This window comes from Gopherus evgoodei, chromosome 14 (genome assembly GCF_007399415.2).
Source record: "Gopherus evgoodei ecotype Sinaloan lineage chromosome 14, rGopEvg1_v1.p, whole genome shotgun sequence".
NCBI lineage: Eukaryota > Metazoa > Chordata > Testudines > Testudinidae > Gopherus > Gopherus evgoodei.
In genome coordinates this window covers 21722241-21736913 of record NC_044335.1, presented here as the reverse complement: position 1 = coordinate 21736913, position 14673 = coordinate 21722241, and the positions used below count along the sequence as shown (strand labels likewise).

Genomic DNA, 14673 nt, shown 5'->3' with positions numbered 1-14673 from the left:
TGGTTCGTTAAGGTTGATTTAAAACACAATAGCCCCTTGCTCCAGGCCTGCGAAAATTGTAGTGCAAGACATGAACTGATTCCCCCTGCTATAAAGATCTTTCCCAAGCAACCCGAAGCAAGTTTTTCTCTTCCCCTCAGTTGAAGAAAAGCCCCCCAGGAGCCTGGGGAAGTAGACTAGCTTCGTGGTGTGACCTGAAGGTTAACAAAGATCAAGGGAGGCATGCAGGGCTCAGCTGATCTCTACTGCCAGGGTACTGCACAGGGGGGAGAGAGGCAGCTTCTCAGAGAGCAGGGACTCAAAAGAATTTAGGACTAAATCCCAGCTGCCTTCCTGCGAAGTGTTGCAGTCACACAGCCTAGTGGTTTTAACATCTGGGGTGTAATCCTAGCTCCATTGAAATCAGTCAATGAGATTTTGCTATTGACTCCATTAGGGCCAGGATTTTTACCCCTGCTCTCTTAACGGCAGCCTGATGCTAGCATAGGCAGCCCTCCTGGAAGTGCAGTGACCTGTCTGCAGTAATACCCCCCGTTCCCACATACTGTAGTGCTAGCCTTCTGTAGCTCTCAAAGCATTTTATGAAGGAGGTCGGTATCGTTATCCCCATTGTAGGTGGGGAAACTGAGGCACAGAGTGGTGCCTGTTAACTCACTGGCCCAGCTACTCCCTGGGGCAGGTCTGAGGCCCAGCAGGGATCAGACATATTGAGGGTAAGAGGTGGTACCAATTTCACTTTCTCAGACATTTCATGGTAGTGAGAGGATTCCCCTTGGGGCTGAAGAGAAGCTGGGTCCCGGAGGGTTGATGCCCACAGGAGTTAACAGATCTACTGTCCGTCAGAGCCAGCGAGAGATCTATTCACAGGGAAGGTGGGGTCACCTCAGGCATGGCTTCCATGATGGTATCCCTCCCTGCATGCTGCTTGAGCTGATGATGGCCTGTTACAGGGTGAAGGCATCTGACACTGTGTCCTTTGTCCTTAAGGATTTAGCTATAATAATATTACATCATTCCCTAGCAAAGACCTCCTGATGCCATGTGGTGTCTAAAAGGAGTTTCCATTCCTGGGGGATAGTTACTGCTGTACGGATCAGGTGCACTGGGGAAAGGTTGCCTTCAATCTGTTGTACCAGTAAGGCACGATGGCTTCCCCAGTAAGGGGGCCTTGGTCATCCACTCCAAGCTGGTGGTTCTGAATTGGCTAATACAGGATAAAGCCAAGCAGTCGAATGAAAAAGGAAGGACGTGTGGCTTCAGTGAATGGGGCTGGGAGGCGAGACACTTAGGTTGTGTCCTTGGCTCTCTGCGTGACTTTAGCCCATGTGCCACATTCTCCCCCGTGTGTGTAATGGGGATATGTCTTCTGGACTGGCAATAGAGCTGATCCTGCTGTTCAGGGATGTATTCAGTAAAGTTTGCTGTGATCCTGAGCGAGATGTGCAGGGGAACAGAGTTGTTCTCTCCCCACTCCACGTCAATCCATTTATTCCTACCCCTCCATGTCAAACAGTCATACTGTGCCCCTCTCCCTGCGGGTTGGAGGCAGGGCAGCACTGGACAGCCAGCCTGGAGCCAGGGCCGCTCCACTGGAGAACCCGCAAGTTTCCTGCAGATTGCTGTCTTTCTGCCCCAATACCAAGCATCCCTAGGAGACTGAATGGCCTATATCGGAGGTCAGGAGAGCACTCAAAATCTTCCTCAAGCACATGGAGCCTTATCGGCGGTCCACAGCACCTTTCATCTTGTATCACTGCCAAAGGGAAAGAGGCTCTAACTCCTCCACAACAAACAAGGCATATATTGTCAAAGACGACAGAGCCTCTGGAGTGAGTCCACCAGACAGCATTAGAGTCCACTCCCCGAGGGGTTCAGTGACCTCTTGGGCAGAAAGGTCTGGCAGGCAGCTACATGGCCATCAGCGTTCACAAAACACTACGATGGTGATGTCCTTTCTTCTTCAGATGCGGCTTCGGGACCAGGGTACTTCTGAATGTGCATCCCCAGTAGTAATCCAGGCTCAGCACATTGTTTTAATCCTCTCAGTCTAGGGCTGAGAACTACTTAGCACATCCCACAATGCAGCATGTTGAACAGAGGGGTGAGGGAGAAGAGGGAAAACATTCCCTCTTACTTGTGAATTTTCCTTCTAACACTTTCCCTGTTTGACAATCTGGCCCACCTGGAGAAGGATTCACTTCGAGAATTCAAGTTGATGCTTCTGTTCTCTGTTTTTCCACATTAGCATGGAACATGCATGTTTGCATAAGGGAATATTGGTCTATTCCCTAGGGCTCTATTACAGGTTCCCATGGTAGGTGACATATTGGTATATGCAATTAATAATGTTCAGCTTTGGAAGCTGTCATTCTGGGGTTCTGCAGAGGGTGGTCCTGCCTCTGGGCTGGCTGTCAATCTTGGTTCTGCTTCCTGCTTGCAGTGGGAGGGGGAGCACCCTGCAGTACAGATTGTCAGACAGGGTGGGTGTTAGAAAATTCACAGGTCAGAAGGCAATTTTCCATTCTCATCATTACCACAAATGCTTTCTTCTTTTTTCTAGATCCTTGGGGCACGACATCTTCCCAAAAATGGGAGGGGGATCGTTTGCCCATTTGTGGAGGTCGAGGTGTCTGGAGCGGAGTACGACAATGCCAAACAGAAGACGGAGATCGTGGGTGAGTACCGGGGTTGGCTCTCCCAATGGAGCCATGGGCGAAAAACGTCTCGGGTGCAGTTTGTGCCAGCGAAAAGGGAGCCCCTGGTAGAATGTGCTTTGCTTTGTTTGTAAACGGTTTCCCTTCCCATTGATCCTGGTGTATGATTTGACACTTGGGCATGCATCCTCACTAGGGGAAAATAGTGTGTTAGCGAACATGGGGGAAATTCCTCGGGAAGACCCAGCACTTCGCAGTTTTAACAGGACTTAGGCTAGGCTTCTCCACAGTCTGTACATAGACCTGCCACTCTTCACCAGGATCTTGCCTCATGTTAGCTGCCTCTGCCTGCCCCCTGCTCACACGCACTTTATTGCGGCTCTCACCCTTGAGCCTGCAGGCATGGAGCCAGCTCATGCTGAACATTAGTCCTGAATGTACTGTGGGCGCTGTTTGATGTGGTGAGCAGCGCTGCACACCCTGCAAATAGCTCAAAGCTTCATTGAGCCAAGCAGGGGCTTTGTTCCGGTACTGCATGGTGTGAGCTGAGTGCTAATGGAGGACGTCAATGTGAGAAGCACTTTTCCACCTGCAAATACCACAGTTCCTCTAGAGACCAAGACTGTAAATGAAAGAAGCTAGCAACACCCTCCCCCCCTCCCCACAATTTCTCTGTTGTTTCAGTGTGTTTCCTCTGGGTATTTGACAGCATCTCGGCAATAGTCATTTTCATGGTTTTCCCCTTTATAGACAGCTGGGATGAAATTCACCGCTACTCACTTTCCCCTCTGGCTAAAAAGATCCGAAGAAACCTCCATCAGAGGAGCAGAAATCCTTATCTATGTTCCCTTTGAAGGGATATCTTTTAATTCTAGTACTTGCTATTTAAAGGGGGGGGGGGCACGGTCAGAAAATGGATATATTTTTAAGGGGCCAACATTAAAGAATTCCAGTTGACATTGTCCCTCCAAAGAATGTAACCATGCCACATTGCAGGCGCTTGTTCTCCTGAGGGAAGAGTTACAAGAATTCTTCCTCGCCTCAAGGCATGCTGGGCTGCTCGGAGACTCTTTGAATGATTTGCTGTTTGTAGCTCATGTAGAACTGAGGGTTGAATGGCAAGTTTGCTGGACTAGTCTCACTCCAAGGCGCAGTGACAGGGTTTTGAACTTTGTGCCGTAACATCGAAGGATGTGTGAAGGAATGTTGGTTTAACCATTACGGCAGGGGAGTGGGTGTCCACTGTCCTGGGTTCACTCCCTGTTGTGCCATGGACTTGAGGCATGAAAGGGGGCAAATCACTTGAGCTGTCTGTGCCTCAGTTTCCCTCTGAGGTTTATAATGCTGAGCTGCATGACTGAGCAGATTGATTAATGAATGCTCATAAATAGCTTTGAGAACCTCTCTTCTGCTGCTGGCTACTTTCTTTTGAGGCTACTCTACAAGCAAAGGTGACTCTGGTTGTTATTTCTTATGTTTTGATTTCATGTCCTGAATATACAGGTAGGAGCTAACTGCAAGGCCAGCTGGAAAGGAAAGCTGTATTGTCGTGGTACCTAGAAGTCTCAGTTCTGAGCAAAGACTCTGTTGTGCTAGGTGCTGTACAAATAGAGAGCTCAAAGCCCAGAGCTCCTGGACAATTGTTGTTAGATTTGTAGGTGCCAAAGGAAACAAGATTTCTGGAAGGGAACAGTTTCCAGCGTTCACTCCAGACACTAAATGAGCCAGACTTCAAGTAAATTTTTCTGAGAAATCAAATGGGGAGAAGCCGTGGGGAAGCTCCATCCTGCAGCAAAGGGAATGTTGGGGCTGGTGTTTGATGGTTTGATTGTTCTTTTAAATAGCGGACAATGGCCTGAACCCCCTCTGGTCGCAGAAGACCTTCAATTTCCAGGTCAGCAACCCCGACTTCGCCTTCCTGCGCTTCGTGGTATATGAGGAGGACATGTTCAGTGACGAGAATTTCTTGGCGCAGGCCACGTTCCCAGTGAAAGGCCTGAAGACAGGTAAAGCTGCATGCGCTTATGTGTCCTTCCTGCTGTCACGCAGACTTTGTGGCAGGAGAACCTGTCTCAGGGTGGGTCGGCAGCATGGCAGAACACAGGGCTCACATCCCGCCTGATTTGCCCCTCTGTCCCTAAGACCCCTAGTCACCATCTGGGGATGGCATAGGCCCACAGTCTTTGCTCCAGGTCCATCAACTCACCCACTTTCTGGGTTGCATCCAAACCCTCCTATATAGGAAACCACTAGGATTCTGCTGCAAGTGGGATGCAACCAACAGAGGGAGCTTTGCTCTCCTAGCCTCTTAACTGCATATTGTGTGGAGGGCTCTGCTGGTGCCCTGCTCCCTTTAGGGATGTAACAGTTATTTGGTTTCTGGGTTCAGGAGGGCAATGGGGGAAGGGTGAGGCCCGGCATCCCTTCAATTTACTTCTGTGGCCTGGGTACAACAAACACCCATCATTGCCTTGGGTCATGCTCACAGGGCTTGAAATGGGGAAGAGCTTTTCGGGTAGTAGGCAGCTTTTTAATCCGGCAGGAAAATGCCTAATCAGATCCACTGGCTGGAAGCTGAAGTTAGGCACATTCAGACTAGAAATAAGCTGGCCATTTAACAGAGGTATTTACCCATTGGAACCACGAAACTAGGGACATGGCAGACTCTGCATCCCTTGCAATCTTTAAATCCAGACGGGGATGCCTTTCTACAAGGGATGTTGTAACTCAGACAACAATTATGGGCTTGATGCAGGAAATAGTGGGTGAGGGCCTCTGGTCTGTGCTGTGCAGGTCACACTAGAAGGTCAGACAGTCCCTTCAGGCCCTAAAATCGATGAATTTCACCTCATATGCCGAGGGCCAGCATGAAGCCTCTACACCACTCAAGCTTCATTGACAGTCTCAACCTAAGGATTAAGTGGGCACAGACGTAGTGCTGGCTCCTCTGCACAGAGGTGTGTTAGAACTGCCCCATCTGCTTTGTGCTGACTAGAGCAAGCAGGTGTGTGCACGGTAGGGCATGGCCACGTGCATGAAGCTTCACTTGTGCTGTGCATGGCCCCCGTTAGCCAGCCCTCCCCTGGGTTTCTCTCAGTAACAGTTGTGCTCTCTTTGTATCAGGGTACAGAGCTGTGCCGTTGAAGAACAACTACAGCGAGAACCTGGAGTTGGCCTCCCTGCTTGTTAAAATAGAGATCTTCCCTGGCAAGGTAAGGCTGGTCCACTTGGTCGTCCTCCTCTGCAACACAGGAGAGCAGATACATTGGGCTTAGAAACCAAGGGCTGGTTGGTCCAGAAGGCTTTGAGCTCCCCTGATGACTAAGGGTAAATCTGCAGTGCAGTGAGAGATGTGATTGCAGCACGAGGAGATGTACCTGAGCTGGCTTTGATCTAGCTAGCTCCGATAGCAGCAGCGAAACCGCAGCAGCACAGATGTACAAGGCCACCCTGCACCCTCATTATGCACTCAAGCAGCTAGTCACCTCTTCGCTGCTCTTGTCACTTGGGCTAGCTAGATCAAAGCTAGCTCAAGTTTGTCTGCCCATGCTGCACTCACACCTCTGACTGCAGTGTACACACACTCTTAAGTGAGACTGTAATTCATTGTTTCCTCACCACCTTACTAATCTTACTTCACAACCTGAGCTTCCCATCTCATCAGATCTCCCATCTAAGCCAGGGTAAGTCTGGTCTGTGCTTGGAGGAGAAACCTCTGTTGAACAGCTTGGCACTCCAGGAAGCGGGGTGGCACTGCCCGCTGTGAGGCAGCACTGACCCGCCCTCCGTGCTGGAGATGCTATCTCCTGGGTGGCTCTTAAAGATGAGGTCCCAACCTCTTGGCGATTGTTAAAGAGCCTACTGCTTTCTCTGCCACGCCTGCTGCTCAGTGGCACAAGCAGGATTTTGAATGGCCTCCTCCATTCTAAAGACTCCAGAGGTGTCATTCATTAGCCCAGAACATCACCCTAGTCTCTCACAAAAAAGCAGCTTGGTTTTTCCAAGCTGGTCCCTGTAAGAAACCCACCACACAGCTGGGAATAACTGGCAGCCTCTGCTCAGGAGACAAGCATGGCACATTGTGGGCCCCTCTGGGGCATTGCCTGAGCTGGTTTTATCCTAGTGGGGTGAGGCAGGGATGAGCAGAGCTCTGGGGATGAAGCTTGAACAGGGCCGGCACTTCTATTAGGCGACCCTAGGCGGTCGCCTAGGGCTCCAGGATTCAGGGGGTGGCATTTTGTGTGCTCCCCCACGGGGCGCACGGGAGCTTCCGGTTCCGCTCCCCTTGCGCCGCTGAAGAAGGACCTTCTGCCGACATGCCGCAGAAAACAGCGGCAGGCAGTTGAGCAGCTCAATGACTGCCACTGTCGCCTGCGGCATTTCGGCAGAGGGTCCTTCTTCGGCGGCGCGATGGGAGTGGAACTGGAAGCTCCCGTGCACCCCGTGGGGAACGCACAAAATGCCGACTCCTGAATTCTGCCTAGGGCGCCAGAAACTCTGGCGCCATTCCTGAGCTTGACCACACCTACCTGTGCTGCACTTGGTTTTCATTGGATCCTCATACTAGACCACCCGTCCGAGCAGGTATAGTTCTAGCTTCCAGGCCCAGGAGATGTCGGTTTCTAAACATACTCTCTCTGGGCGAGAGGAGAGGGAGAGAGGCTGATATCTTCATCTCAGTTGGGCTGGTTCATGTAGTTCTGTCATGAACAAGTTTTGCCTGAAGGGTTGGTAATGCAGAAGGTCTCTTAAAAAACAAAATCTTGCCCTAAAGCCAATGTTTGTCTGTTAAAACTGGGGCAGATGTCTAAAGAGCATCAGCGCACAATTGCATGCTCATTGCACATCTGACTTGTTCACACCATCTTTGTGTTTGCACAACTACACAGACAGTTCTGGTTCCTTGCAGCACTGTTACCTTGGTAGAGAATGTGCATGCAGTCCCAGTGCAGTGCTTTAAAAATCACTTCCCCTTGTTTCTGATTCAAGCAGGAAAATGGAGAAATTAACCTCTTCGGTGCCTCAGCCCTCCGAGAACGGACAGGAGACCCTTCAAGTCAGCTCCTGACAAACCGAGCCCGGGAAGGGTCCTTCGACGCCCGCTACCAACAGCCATTTGAGGATTTCCGGGAGCAGCTAGCGGACCATTTTGACAGCCGAGAGCGAAGGTAACGCAGTGGAGTTTTGGAAAGGGACTTGTTCTCTCTACCTTGAGCTCCTGTAATGCAAACCAAGCATGGCCTTGGATCCAAGCTACCCTTGATTTTAATCAGTGCAGCTTCTATTGCCTAGTCGTCAGTTTTCCTTATCGTCTCCCTGTGATGCTGTCTGAATGTAAGCTTTCTGATCTCAACAGCCCATGGAGACAGTTACCAGGAGTCCATGGTAGTGATGTAGTGAGAGGTTTGGTTTAGTGGCAGAGCTAAGGCAGGGGGACATCCTACCATTCATGGAGAGGCACTCAAGCCTGTTGTCATAATGTAGGCCCTGTGTCAGGGCTGTTGCAGCACACTCCCCACCTGCCCAGTGTGCAATGCAACTTCTCTGCCCACCCTGATGCGTCAGGTACCTGCAAAGCGCCTGTATTTCATATTGAAGGGTGGATGAGCGAGGTTCATCTGCAGAGTCCTGGCCTGCAAGACAGGTGTGTATCTCACAGGTTGCCATTCACGCTCTGGGGCAGGAAGGAAGTCCTCACCCTATTTAACACTAAGCGAGGAGGGACTGGGGCTCTCAGGGCAAGCTATGCTCCAGCTGCCAGGATCCTGACTGGGAGCTGAGAACCTGAAAGCTCTGAGAGCCCTGGCTTAACCTGAGTGTCTGAGGATTCCTTTCCGTAAAGCTGGGAGCCTGGAATTCCTGGGACTGGCATACATACAGGGTTTGGGGAAGCCCAGCCATGCAGACTGCCCTGGGGCTGAGGACATCAGGGCTTCCAGACTCCCGGCTCGACCTGCCCCACTCAAGAGTCACACAGCCCATGGAGCCTCCTGGGCAAGGAGTTTCGAAGCCAAGGTTCCTGGCCAGTCCACATTATGGGGCTGCACCAGAGCAACAGACCCTGGCAGCCCCAGCAGCAGCTCCATGAAACAGACATTGAGTGACTAGCAGCCATGAAACTGACAAGAACATCAGTTTCATGTTTTGTTTGGGAACCAGAAGATTTTGGTGTTTCCGAGACAACATTTTCTATTTGCTAAGAAACATCAGCAAAATAGGTTTCATTCGTGGCACAGCCCACATTTCAAACCTGAAATGTCTCTCAAACCCCAAAACACAAGTTTCAGCCAGCTCTATCTAGCAGTTCTGAGATGGACGCCTAAGGGCTTAGCGCTGGAGCCGGGTGACCTTTTAATGACTGGGATTATAAGTAGCGCACAATTGCTTGTTAAGGTCTCTGCAGCAGAATTCATCTCAAGCCCCTCCCCTTTCCTCTCTTCCCCTGCAGGGTACTGCGAAGGACCAGGGTGAATGGGGACAACCGGGTCTAGCCCCACTTCACCTGCTGAAAAGCACCTATAGTGCTTGTGATTATCACGGAACGCTGTGAACTGGTTTCTATGGAAACGTCACTGCTTTGGCCTACTTTCAGGCAGCTTTTCCAGTTTCTCTGCTGGTGTGTGTGTGAGTGGAGAGATTAAAAAAACCTCACCACCCAACCACCTTCTACTACCAAGCCCATAATGAAGTGTATTAATGTGCATAGCCTGTCAGCTATTAAAGCTGGAGACAAAACTGTGTCTATAATCAAACAAACTCCCTTTGAGCCTATATCCTGAGAATTCTAGATCCCGGTCCTGCTCAGAAGCTGGTAGGGAAGCTTTTTACAGCATTAACTCGATGTAAATGTTTCCCACTCCCTTGAGTGACCTGCCTCTTCTTCCTCCTTTTACATGCCCCCATAGGGAGGTGCTTTCCTAAGAACCAGGCGGGATGCACCTCAGCCCTATTGTTGTATCAAAGTACCTGTATAGCCTCTGCCTCTGGGCCCAGTAGTGAAACTCAGTTTACAAGGCCCCTCTAGCTTTAAGTTACAATAAAAAAAAGTCAGTGTTAAGTGTGTAACGTCTCCACTTTCTCGAGGTTTGCCTTAGCTGCCGAGTTCATGCTCCACTGCACCTTGTGGGCTAGTGGCCACTCTTCAGTGCCTGTCAAGCCAGCAGCTAGCTGTGGTTTTTGCGTGCAGTCTCTTTTACACCTTCAGGCGGACCTGGAGCTCGCGCGCTCTCCCTGCCTTCATGTTGCCTTGTAAACAGTTCAGGCAGCGGGTCTGAAGGACTGTGGGTTATCGCTCTCTGTCGCCCAAACTGCACATCAGGTAGGGAACGTGTGCCGTGGACTCCCAATGGATGGTGTAGCAAGAAAATGGAGTGCAGAAAGCCGAGGCTCACCAGAGAAGCAACATGAGGTACTGAGGCTAATTCAGCCCTGCTGGCAGCAGGTGCAGTTCCACAGAAGTTTCTTCCTATTTGGTGTGCAGCCACCAGCCTGGTGGTTTCCTCTAAAGGAACACTCCAGGCTGCTGAAACCTGTGACTGAGTAGCTCTGTTTTAGGTTAGGAGCTGGCAGTTGCAAATTCTGCTTTGACTGGTGGCTTCTCCAGCTGAGATTTAGACAAGTTCCTGCCACTCTTATTTTGGAGGTGGCAAAGCTTTGCCTTTTCTTTGAGAGTGAGAGGAAGAAGAACTCTGGCCGAGTGTTGGCATGATCTGCAGAGGGAACGTGTCCTTTTCCAAACAGAGCGCTCCAGGGCTAGTGATAAATGGCTACTCAACTGCACAACAGTAACTCGTACCTGCTCTCTAGGCTGGGGCCTGAATTTAGGTTATTCCAAGCTTCCAAAGGGACTGTATTTATCATGGGGGTGGAAAGACAAGGCAGGATAACAGACCATGCGACAGTTCCTGAGGCAGGCTGTATGCTCTACTGCACTGCACTATATTGTGTTTGGCTCTTGACGTGTTACTTAAGAGCCATACTCCCCATTCAGCCTGAGGCTTGTGTTCAAGTCACTCTTTTAAAGACCAGAATGTCCAATAAAAGTCCTTGACTTACTTTTTCCTCATTGTGTTTTGTGCAGAGGGGGCTGGGTAGGGAGAAATGGTAAAGCAAACCCTAATATGCCCTGGTATGTTCTTGTAACGAGCACATGTGCAGACAAATAGCTGAAACAGCGATAAACATTCAGGGAGAACGTAGAGCGAGCCACCTAGGAAGGCTGCAGAGGAATATGGATCCTGCAAAGCCTGGACCAGACTGCTTGAGGAAATTCTGTCATGCTGTCTTCCAGAGAGATGGCAGAGTGCACAATGCGTAAGTTATTCGATTCCATGGACCAATGCAGTCCTTGAGCGTTTGAGACCCTCCCATGTGCCCCAGGAGCTATCACTTTCTGTTAAGTCTATGTGGGGGACTTTACCAGCATTGCTGTTGGGCGTTGGGCACTGCCAATGTGTGTCTTCATGCTCTGTTGGGCAAACTGAACTCCCAGGAGTAGCCAGACTCGCTGGGAGGGGGTGACATCAGAACTGAAGGCAAAGCAGACCTTGGTGTCTCAATGGATTCTTGTTTTTAAGAAGAGGAGAAGAGTTAGGAGATTGTGAGGTACAAAGTCTGGCAAATCAGATGCATCAGCGCTGGCCCATACTACCTTAATACCCCGTGTTTCAGAACCCGTTGCCTGTCGGAACAGACTAGCGATTGGAAGGCAGGCAGACTGAATGCTGTTAGCTGGGATGATCCTAACTGGTACATCAGTGTGAACTAAAACCCAGACACCCCTCTCCTGCCTTCAAGGCTGTCCCTGCCCATGTGCTCTCTGGAAGCTGATTTACAGTCAGCCATCAGGTCTCTGGCTTTGGTGACACAATGGGGCAGCAGATCGAAAGTCATGGCTGCTTTTATATTTAAGTGGCGATTTTTACTGATATAAATCTGGAAGCGTGTGTGTCTGATGCAGAGGACTGAAGTGACCTTGCCCCCAGATGGTCTGGCACAGCCAAATCCCTGTGGACTCCAGAAGGTTATCTGTCCTAGAGGCTTACCTCTGAGAAGTGTGCTTCCCCCTTCAGGACCCAGCTGCCGTTCCACCAGGCACGCTCTCCCTGTTGGACTCCGCATGCTGAAAGCTGGGCAGGACGCCTCACCGGGCCCAAACCACTGGCTTTGAAAAGAGAGTTGTAACAAAAAGCCGCTGTGCAGCAGCTCTTGACAAAGCGCAAGGTAACATGCCTGGCCCTTTAATCCCACCATTCCAACTGATACAGACACCACCACGCCGCTCCTGTTCATGTTTTATGCTCTTTATTTAGGAACAACTGAAAAGGTCTCATTTCTTTTCACCAAACTATACAAGCAAGCTCCCCCCGCCCCTCTCCACATATACAAAAGTAAGGGAAACTTGTGGTTCACTTCTCAGAAGTGGCACTGTTGCTACAGGGAGCTCTCACCCACAGAATAAGAGCATATAAAGTCCATCACAGGAACAAGCGACCCTAGTACTAGTAATAACTATAGCTCACAGTCACAGGCAGCTTTGTTTTTCTCTTTAAAACCTTCATTAAAAGTAAAAACTACCTTCTCACGCAGGTGCCATGTTAAATCTCCTAATTACGGTCTTAAAAAAAAATCCAAAATAACTCCCCCTCCTGCCCTCCTCCCCTACCCCCTATACAAAGATACAAAGATGACAGCCAAGCCTTTTCTCTGTCCCTGGCCACAAGGCTACCCTTACGAAAGGTCCCATTGCAGCTCCAATTCTAGTTTCCTTTGGATAAATCCACACAGAATCCCAGGTCACTCAGCACCAGGATGATTTTAAACAAGACACCATATGTTGATTGTGTGGTCTGATGAGAAGCAGCGTGTTCCCAAAGCCTGACTTTTAGTGCTGCGCTACCTACAGGGGGTGAAAAATTCCTGACAAAATTCCTAACAAAAATAATCAGATGGGGCTGAGCAAAAGTGCAACTTTATCAAGAAGATTTCTACCCTGCTCTCTTCACTGGCACCAGCGAACAGCATATGGATACTACCATCCATCTACCAGGACAGGAGAGATTTGCTTAAGGCCAGCCTTCAAATCAGTGACCAAGTGGCGCCGTATGCTCTTTGCTGAAATGAGGACAAGTGTAATAGATCTCTGCTGCATCTGGAAGAGTTCAGTTAATTTGTTTTCCTGTTTGTTTTCCAGCTTTTGTGGCGCTAGTCTGAAATTCCTGGCAGATCCCATTGCAGTAATGGACACAGCAGGAACTACCCTGGCAGAGCGTGTGACTGAATCCCCTTTTCATGCTGGCAGCTTCAACTGATGCTTACATGTTTGAGGTTAGGTCAATAGGGTTCCCTGTCTTAGGAACTAGTTTCACAAATTTAAAACACGGTTTCACTGGGAAGTAGGGAGAGATGAGTTTAACACTATCACTGTAACTATGAATACAGCCATGTGAAGGTACAGTATTCCCATCTCTCACCTGCTGACCTGTGCCAAGTTCTGAAAAACTTCTTACCATCTGAACTTAGCCACAACATTTCATCTTCTAGTCAGGCTCTATGATCAGTTGTTCCAGCTTTATTTGGAGGAAAGGTTTTTAAAGTTTCCAATCATCAAGAATTGCTGCTCTGTGTGGAAAAACGAAACTGCTATTCAGCCTTCCAGATCCTCCTCCTCCTCCTGAATGTATAGATCAAGAGCTGGCCCCAACAGCAAATACAAGAGAATGTGGTGTCTTGTCACTGTGCCTCTCAATGCAAGTCATGCCATCACATAAGCATTGTTAAACTAGATACCCAACCTATTCAGTTTCATACCACAGCTGCCATTGTGCCCTGCCTTTGCTGATTGATTCTCATGCTGTAAAACATTTGCCTTGGCAAATGACACACAAAGGCTGCTGCAGAAGGGATAGACCATTCTGCTTTAAATAACTGAAACATCAGGTGCAAGCTCTCTGCAGATCGCTGCATTATAGCAAGGCTAAGCAAGCATGGAGTGTCATAGGGCTGTGTCCATCCCACTGTGCCACGTTTGGAACTCGGCTTCATTTACGGGCCCGATTTGCAGAATTGCTGAGTGTCCACAGCTCTAGCTGAAGTCAATGGGAACTGTCAATACTCAATATCTTTGAAAATCGGGCAGCAGCTGTACAGCCATCCCTCTCCAGCTATTTTATACCAGGGGCATCACTATGGTATCCCCTAATTTTACTCCTTGTTCTCAGTTTTCCACAATTTGGCTATCCCCAGCCTTTCCAGCCTGTATTAGCCCCCCAAAAGCAATCCGATCGGGCATATTCTCTTCTGTTCCAGTCCTTGCTGTGCTGTGCAGCAAGTGGTCAGCAGGGAAGGGAAAGCAGCTGGTGAAGCACTGGACTGGGTTACCTAGGGAGGTGGTGGAATCTCCTTCCTTAGAGGTTTTTAAGGTGAGGCTTGACAAAGCTCTGGCTGGGATGATGTAGTTGGAGCTTGGTCCTGCTTTGAGCAGGGGATTGGACTAGATGATCTCCTGAGATCTCTTCCAAGCCTGATATTCTATGATTCTGCATGACCACCTACTAGTACTGATAAGTCTGATTCAAACACTACACTTCTAAGAGTTACAGGGATGCAGCTTGGGGAGTATATTTCCAATTCACGATCAAATACCAAACTTGTTAACAGAGTCACCTGTTAGGCTGGACACCTGCAGGTAACTCAAATGCAGGCAGCTGCAAATGCCCTCTGTACATGAAGCACTAACTAACCAAGCTGCTATCCCAAAGACTCCCTTGTGAAACTGGAACTAGGAACTAAGTTGAGGAACCAGGTATAGTTAAATTTTATAGTGTTTTTGAAAAAAACATCCAGGATGCTAGCCAAAAAATCAGAGCCTTGTCTAGCAGATCACTGCTCTTAATAACTAGCAAGCCAATTCTATTCCTAGAACCAGGAAAACCTACGATTCTTTTTAAGATGAGACATGACTGGATATTAATCTGGATAGCAGCTAACTAAGCACTTGAGTTTCTGGTTTTAAGCCAGC

The 14673-nt window shown here is 49.3% G+C and overlaps 1 protein-coding gene across 4 annotated transcripts in view; it reads left to right on the top strand.

Moving 5' to 3' along the window:
* PLCG1 (phospholipase C gamma 1) overlaps positions 1 to 10683 on the top strand; it is a 104394-nt gene extending 93711 nt beyond the window's left edge. For 2 of the 4 annotated variants that reach the window (XM_030533418.1, XM_030533417.1), the window contains exons 28-32: positions 2561 to 2675; positions 4499 to 4660; positions 5778 to 5866; positions 7647 to 7822; positions 9103 to 10683. In XM_030533418.1, the coding sequence (XP_030389278.1) occupies positions 2561 to 2675; positions 4499 to 4660; positions 5778 to 5866; positions 7647 to 7822; positions 9103 to 9145 (585 nt within the window). In that variant the 3' untranslated portion in view covers positions 9146 to 10683. Of the gene's footprint in view, positions 1 to 2560; positions 2676 to 4498; positions 4661 to 5777; positions 5867 to 7643; positions 7823 to 9102 lie in introns of all 4 variants that reach the window. The other 2 variants (XM_030533416.1, XM_030533415.1) reach the window with 1 other exon arrangement.
* The last annotated feature ends 3990 nt before the right edge of the window (positions 10684 to 14673 follow it).